The sequence below is a fragment of the Rasamsonia byssochlamydoides genome (genome assembly GCF_041956645.1).
Source record: "Rasamsonia byssochlamydoides strain NRRL 3658 unplaced genomic scaffold VTN77scaffold_54, whole genome shotgun sequence".
Lineage (NCBI taxonomy): Eukaryota > Fungi > Ascomycota > Eurotiomycetes > Eurotiales > Trichocomaceae > Rasamsonia > Rasamsonia byssochlamydoides.
The window spans coordinates 180,696-188,942 of record NW_027192437.1 but is presented as its reverse complement, the minus strand read 5'-3'; the positions used below and the strand labels follow the sequence as shown (position 1 = coordinate 188,942).

General features: G+C 46.5%; 1 protein-coding gene and 1 non-coding gene across 2 annotated transcripts; one reads left to right on the top strand and one right to left on the bottom strand.

Moving 5' to 3' along the window:
• Positions 1-1,882: 1,882 nt before the first annotated feature.
• Positions 1,883-2,025, bottom strand: VTN77DRAFT_t108. Its single transcript has one exon. It is a non-coding gene; the product is annotated as a tRNA-Arg (tRNA).
• A 2,637-nt stretch (positions 2,026-4,662) lies between these two features.
• Positions 4,663-8,058, top strand: VTN77DRAFT_6941 (uncharacterized protein; the record flags this gene model as incomplete). Its single annotated transcript, XM_069423275.1, has 4 exons — positions 4,663-4,665; positions 4,717-7,206; positions 7,279-7,661; positions 7,755-8,058. 4 exons carry the CDS (start codon positions 4,663-4,665, stop codon positions 8,056-8,058), a joined length of 3,180 nt encoding a protein of 1,059 aa, XP_069275830.1.
• Between the last annotated feature and the right edge of the window lie 189 nt (positions 8,059-8,247).

The window sequence follows — 8,247 nt, the reverse complement described above, 5'->3', positions numbered from 1 at the left end:
ATAGATGCCTTATAATCCTTGTCAACTATAATGGCAAGCCACTGCAGTTAAGAAACTTATAGAATAAGGTCATATAAGTCCTTTAAGTTGGTTTGATGAAGCATTTAATCAAATTACAATGGCTTGTAAATCCACCATAATCCAAGCAGCAATAATGAAGAAGGAATACCAGGATTTACTTACTATACATGAGAAAGAGAAGCAAAAGCATCAAAGATCCAAAAAGAAAATATGCTATAAAGGAGGAATTACTAGAGAAGAAGCATAGGATCTCATAAGGTTAAGAGATCAAGTTGTTGAACCTCTAGTCAATGATCCTCTGTAGTCTTAATTACCAGCCTCTCCACTGCGCATATGCCTGTAATATTGATGTAGTAATTGCAACACTCTGGGACATAGGAGGAATCAATGTCCTAATCGCAATAGTAATTAATGTTTTGTATATAATTGCTGTTTTGGGTGGAGAATTGAGCTTCATTTTCTGTATACAAGACGCGTTGAGCGGAGGTGAGCCGCTCGGTGGTGGATTTACGTTATTAGCCTATTTGCTAAGTAATCAACAATTTATTAACCCCTGACAGGAGGAACGAGTGTAAATAAATTTTGATTCCACCATTAGATAGTGATGCCAGACTGCTGAATCTTCTTCAGTAGTCTTCTACCTCATAAGCCTTTTTGCCTGCTGTATATTTGACGTAACCTGTGAATGAACCCTCCGGTCTAGCTGACTTCAAGGTTGTTGCTTCTGTCCAACAGCAACGTGGAACATGACTGGCCTAAACCATCGTCGACTATGGCCAGGGATCAAGTCACTTCTAAGCTCCATGCTATTTATAGGAGGTTTCGCCCGAGTATAACAGGTAGGCTAGCCAGCCGAAAACTCGGAGATATTCTTGTCATTGTTGTTGTTCTCATATCAACTAATTCAAATTACCCTACTTTTTTCTGATCAGATTTCACGTCTGAACTCCCCACAAGATGGTTGAACAATTGTGGGAAATTTCCCAAATTGGGGGTAGAACTTTGAGAAGTATTTATTACCCCTTTTCAACTAAGGAGGATTATGTAAAGGACACTTCCTAGCTCTAACCCAAAGTCGATATTCTCTTCCCCAGACCTGCTCCCTTTCAATGTCGAGGCAGACAATATCCAAACCGTCTACACAGCTGTCGCGACGTGGGCAACTGTCACCATCTTTCTTCTCTTTTACTACAGCAGACGGAATCCCGTTCCACCGTCCGAACAGCGATATCCTGATACGCCTGCGACGTATGGGCAGCCGCCTCTGGGCCTTTCTCAACCGCCCCTTTCTCGCCTCCGTGCTGGGGACTTTTCTTGGTCTGTCTCTGAGCGGGGTGGATTGGTTCGTACACCTTCAATCGTCCGCAAACTCAGCAGGTGTATGCGGGTTCTGATATTGATTCGGGTGCGATTGCTAGTGCGGCGGTCGCCGCTGTTTCAAGTGCACTGGTGGACTACCATGCAGCTGCCACCTCAACTCAGTCTGTCTGTTGAAACCTTTGTACTCTATTTAAGACACTGTCTTTCAAATGGATAACATATAATATTATGCTAGCATTATTGCCCCTGCAATGTCTTTGTCCAGCCAATAGAAGACGCAATATAAGACCTAACTAAGCTGCCCAAACGACTCAGCACAAAGCCCCATGGGGAGAATCGTAGCATTGGCCGTAAATTGGGAGATTCGAAGGAGCAGCATCTCTCAAAACATGCAGTTTCAGAATTCAAATCCCTCCGTGGTGTGCTAATTCCTACCTAAGTTGCATAGGTGGGTCCAGAATAGTCCGAGTGGGGAAAACCACCCCACCAGTTTGTGGGTATACTAGAAGAAAAAAAAATAACCACACAAAGAAAAAATGAACGAGCGTGCCAGGGGTCGAACCTGGAATCTCTTGATCCGTAGTCAAGCGCCTTGCTACGAGGTGTATTAGCATATGATTCACTATGTGCGGATAACTCGGAAGAGTTGGGAATGGAAGTACTCACCCATTGGGCCACACGCCCCCTTCATGCCTAAGGCTGCTAGCCTTGAGTTTTAAAAGCTGCAAAACAGCCTAAGCACAGGCTAGAATAAATTATAATACCAGTCCGCGCACCCCAACATTTGTTTGCAGGATTATGGATGTTACACAGACAGCTGTACCGATTGGTTTGTACAGTACAGAGTACTTGCCAGCAAATAGGTGTGGATTGAAGACTTCGACAGTGGACAGCAGACAGCAAGTGTCAAACAGCTTCCTCCACATACTCCGTACTCGGAGATAAGAATCTTAGAATGCGCCGTTTGGAAGAGTTCCATCAATGGACACGTGAATGTGATAGATGTACTGATCGAGATGGCCCATTCTCGTCGTTCATTAGTGCTTTCATTCTTCTTGGCGTAAAGATTGATAAGGTTCTGTCCAGCCTAGATCTAGTCGCAAGTCAAGAAGACCCTCTTGGTGTAGTTAATTTTCCGGCCACGCCTCTCCTTTCCTACAGTCTTGACTTCTTCCTTTTTTGTGTGTGTGTGTGTGTGTGTGTGTGTGTACGTGTGTTTGTTTTCCTATTCCATCAAGAGCAGGACCTACCTGCTGGTGGTGACAACATACAGAGATATATAATCTATTCAGAAGTCCGGCCCCCACTGACACCTAAGCATGTAGTACATCATAAGCACCTTAATACCTTAATCCTCAGGCGTCCATGCTTTAGGCTAGGTAATTGTTCAGCCCCCACTGACACCTAAGGACCTCATCTAAAAAATAACCTTAATTCTGAGGCATGCATCTAATCCTTAGGCACGTAGCTAATCTTGATTAACTTCTCGCACAGGACAAGGGTAGGTATCCCGTACAGTGCATACGTAAATTCGCCGCACCATAAAAAGAAAATAAAAAGTCCATTCTCTGACTACTGTTTCACTAAAGTTCTTTTGCTTTAAAGATGATATAGGTAGGTAGGCTCCATCCTGTTATACTGACTGACTTAATTGCTGTAACCCATTCATAATTACTAGGTTATAGAAGCTTTAGACAACCATAAATATCATTACTAGTAATGACTTTTATAGCTATAATGAGGCCTATAGTAAATCCAGTCTTGTCAAAGTTATAGATGTCATCTGGCTAAATCCCATACTCCATAATCTTCTTATGTAAGTGGTTAAACCACTTGCAGATTATCTTGATATCTTTACACTTTGCATAGTCATAATCATAGTAATATGTATATTATAATTTAAGCTTATTATGGTATTTTACTAGTTTATAAACCTAATTCTTACTAACTTATAGAGGAGGATCTTGATCACTGCATTAAGATAGAAGATGATTAGCCATATTCTTAATAAAAGTAGGCCAGGGAGGTAATCCATACTTATCTAGATCTAGAATCCATTTGATAAGTAATTCCTCTTTATTTGCAGTTAATTTATATGAATTTATATATAAATTGACCCTTATAGTGCATCCCTTAAGTTGATACTAGAGGGTAGAATATGGTACATTAAAAAGATGCTTAGCTTCACAAATTGAAGTAACTTGTCCCTTTTTATAAGCGGAAATTGCAGCTTCAAGCCTGCCCTCTAGTTCAATTGCTTTTTTGGCCTTTTCAGTATGAATTGGTGGCATAGTCGTGTGTTGAATAACTTCAATTTTCTGTATATAAGTCGCGTTGAGCGGAGGTGAGCCGCTCGGTGGTGGATTACGTTAGTTAACATGTCATTTATATAACGTAATCCACAACCGACCCGTCCACCCCATCGACCAGCCCACCATGCGCTGTAGTACTATGCTTCTTACAAAGGAAAATCATGATTTATATACTATAAATGAGAAGCAAAGGTAGAAGCATAAGTAATCAACTAATCAGCTATCTTATATAGGAGGTCTTTCAGTTTAGGAAGCTCAGGATCTTATATAAAGTCAAATTCTAAATCAAAATCAGGTGCTAGAGGCTATAAGTACTCTGGCCAGGGAGGCAGCTTCTCTGCCTTATATATGTGCCTTACTGAGGTGTAGCAACTATAATACTATTAGGTATAGAAGGACTTAATGCCCTAATTATGCATTTAAATTTTTAAAACTGAGATACCTATTCAATATATCTGTAAATACTTTATATATTAAATGTGAATTTAATTCAACTACCTAGGCATCTTGTATCTGGAGAACTGGTGGGTTGCGATACTCCATTTCGGGTTAGTCTCCGAGGGGGAGGGTCGCGCCTCGATCCGGACGCGTCTGACGCGATGATTGCCAGCGATCCTCAATAGCTCATGGCTTTACTGTCTTGCAAGCTCAGCGGAATCAGACATGTGCTTGCTCACACGCGATTATCTGATCTCCTCTCCGGGGAAAGAAACACCGACGGTGAAGCATGCGGGGACAGTGCCGCGGTGACGCTCTTGGTCCCCACCCTGCTCAGCCACACTCGGTCCCTGCCCCTTGATTGATACTCGATCCAGTCATTATTATTATTCAGGATCGAAGACTAGTGATCACGACACAAGCGCCGTTGCCAATAGCATCCACTTGCTTCAGACAGTTTGTCTCTCCAGAACAGAAGACAGCTATCTCCCCATGGGAGCTAACCAGATACGGCGTAAAGGAGCAGATGACAGAAATCCACAGTCATCCTCCATGCTCTCCAGTCTTAGCAATGGTAAGCAGATTGACCGAGCAATTCCTCACCACAGACTGCTAACGACAGCAGAACCTGGAAGATAAGGTTTTGGATGCCAAACCCGGTTCCAATCGCAGCGATGGGCCGATCTATGCCGCGAAGGAGAGCAAGTTCGCGTTTTCGGCAAAGCAACTCAGCGAACTCATCTCGTGCAGGGATATAACAGCTTTCTATGCCCTGGGAGGTCTCGCTGGTCTCGAAAAGGGATTGCGAACCGATTTACAAAGCGGGTTGAGCGTGGATGAGACCATACTCGATGGCTCCGCACACCTCGATGGCGTCAACACGCCCGCCGAGGACGCTGCCTCAACGCGTGTCTTTACGGCAGTGAAGGCAGCAGAAGACCGCCGAAATGAGCCCTTCGCAGACAGAAAGAAAGCCTTCCGGGATAACAGGCTGCCTAGCAAAAAGGAGCCAAATCTCCTCCAGTTGATGTGGATGGCTTACAACGACTATGTCCTCTTCCTTCTAACCGCGGCGGCCATAATATCGCTGGGGGTAGGATTATACCAGACCTTTGCGACCCCGCACGGCCCTGGTAACCCGCCTGTCGAGTGGGTGGAGGGCGTGGCGATCCTCGTCGCCATAGTGATTATTGTGATTGTCGGCGCTGGGAACGATTATCAGAAACAACGCCAGTTTAGGAAGCTCAACAAGAAGAAGCAGGACCGCAACGTCAAAGTGATCCGCTCCGCTCGGTCACAAGAGATCCCCATCCACGACGTTCTCGTAGGTGATGTGGTACATATCGAGCCGGGCGATATAATCCCGGCCGATGGGATCTTGATTCAGGGCCATCGTATCAGATGTGATGAGTCTTCCGCTACTGGCGAGTCCGACCTCCTTCTCAAGCACTCCGGGGACGAAGTCTTCCGTGCCATCAGAGATCATCAAGACACCCGGGACATGGACCCATTTATCATCTCAGGAGCGAAGGTCGCGGAAGGCATTGGGACCTTCCTTGTCGTCGCAACTGGTACCGATTCTAGCTACGGCAAGATCCTCCAATCTCTCGAGGAGGATCCTGGCTTCACACCATTGCAGGTCAAGCTTAGCACGCTGGCAAAGCACATTGCCCGCTTTGGTGGGATGGTCGCTATATCATTATTCATTATTTTGTTTATTAAATTCTTAGTGGGTCTGCGTCACAGCACCCGAACCCCTACACAAGAAGGGCAACTATTCATCAATATCTTTATTATTGCCCTCACAGTGGTGGTGATTGCTGTTCCAGAAGGTCTTCCTCTTGCTGTAACGCTTGCGCTTGCCTTTGCGACCACCAGGATGCTCAAAGACAAAAACCTAGTTCGTCAATTGAAGGCCTGTGAGATCATGGGCAATGCGACAAATATTTGCTCGGATAAAACTGGCACGCTCACTCAAAACGTTATGACCGTTGTCGCTGGTACAATCGGCACTGCCTCTCAATTTCGGGAGGAAGATCCTGTTTCCCGAACGATGCCGGCTGAAGGGGTCTCAACCGCTGGGTTTATCCATTCTCTCTCCGCCGATGTGAGGTCCATTCTCAAACAGTCAATCGTGGTAAACTCCACGGCGTTTGAAGCAGAGGAAGGAGGCACATGGTCATTTACCGGTTCCAGGACTGAGGCTGCTCTCCTGACATTTGCTCGGCGCTATCTGGGCATGGGACCGCTCGATGTTGAACGTTCCAACACCAAGATCACGAGACTCTTTCCATTCGACGCTTCCCGCAAATGCATGATCACAGTGGTGCAGCTCGACGACGGCAAATATCGGGCATATGTGAAAGGAGCATCCGAACTTCTCTTGGATAAATGTACGAGGATCATCGAGGACCCAACCAAGGGCTTGCTTGCTGCGCCCATGACGGAAGATATCGCCCAACATCTGGGGCAGATTGTCGCCAGATATGCCGCCCAGTCATTGCGGACGATCAGCCTTGTATATCGAGATTTTGAAGACAGGCCACCTGCCGGAACCAACGAGGGCAGCGGAGCGGATGTTACCTTTGAAGATATCGTCCAGGATCTCGTCTTCCTAGGGGTTATGGGCATCCGAGACCCTCTCCGCGAGGGTTCCCGCGACGCGGTGCAGGCTTGCCAAAGGGCTGGGGTAGTCGTTCGCATGGTCACTGGGGACAACATTTTTACAGCCAAAGCCATTGCGGAGGAATGTGGTATTATTTCCAGCCCAGATGATGTTGCAATGGAAGGTGCTGAGTTCAGGCAGCTCAGCGAGTATCAGCGGGATGAAATCATACCGCATCTCAAGGTTCTTGCAAGGTCCAGCCCGGAGGATAAGAGGGCATTAGTGATACGGTTGAAAGAGATGGGAGAGACCGTTGCTGTCACGGGCGATGGAACAAATGACGCTCCCGCACTGGGTGCTGCTGATGTGAGCTTTTCGATGGGTATTTCCGGAACGGAGGTGGCCCGAGAGGCTTCATCCATTATCCTGATGGACGATAATTTTACTTCCATAGTCAAAGCTATCATGTGGGGGAGAGCAGTCAACGACGCTGTCAAGAAGTTTCTGCAAGTAAGTTTGCAACCATAGCAAGTCACCATTAGAAAAAAAAAAGAACACGAGCTGACCGCCATACCAAATTAGTTTCAAATCACCATTACCATCACCTCCGTTGCACTTGCCTTTATATCTGCTGTGGCCAATGCAGCAGACCAGTCTGTCCTGACTGCTGTCCAGCTCATGTGGGTCAACCTGTTCCAAGACACGTTGGCAGCGCTGGCGCTGGCCACCGATCCTCCTCCCCGGCGGATCCTGGACCGAAAGCCAGACCCCAAGTCGATGCCTCTTATCACGGTGTCGATGTGGAAGATGATCATTGGACAGTCTGTTTATCAATTGGCCGTCACCCTGGTCCTGTATTTCGGAGGGGCGGCTATTTTTCACTATGACAGTGATTATGAGAAGAAACAGCTGCAGACGGCTGTCTTCAACACTTATGTGTGGATGCAGATTTTCAACATGTACAAGTGAGTCATTTCCCCGCCTCCTTTTTTGGGCGGGGACGATTCCATATATATCTTCTAATGACAGCCTCACTGACATCTATCATCTACGAACAGCAACCGCCAACTCGAAAACAGCTTCAACGTCCTCGAAGGCATCTTCCACAACTGGCTCTTTATCGCCGTCAGCCTGATTATGATCGGCGGGCAGGTCCTGATCATCTTCGTCGGCGGAGACGCTTTCTCCGTCGTGCCGCTGACGGGGGCCCAATGGGGCTACTCGCTTGTCCTGGGCGCGCTGTCCATTCTCGTTGGCTGCGTCATCCGCGTGATACCGGATGCGCTGGTCGAAGCGCTGATGGAGCGGCTGATCGGATGTGGAAGGCGAGTGCTGGAGTTGTTGAAGGGTCGTCGTGGCTGATTGATTATGACGGGATCTCAGATCTCCTCCTGTAAACAATTCTTCTTCTTCTTCTTTTTCTTCTCTTTTCTTTCGGGCCCATTGTATGATTCATTACTCGATTACTCTGTACTGAGTAGATATCGGTCGGTCGGTTGGTCCCGAGTTAAGGCAAACCACATCACCTTTATTATTAATTCTGTCTTTTAT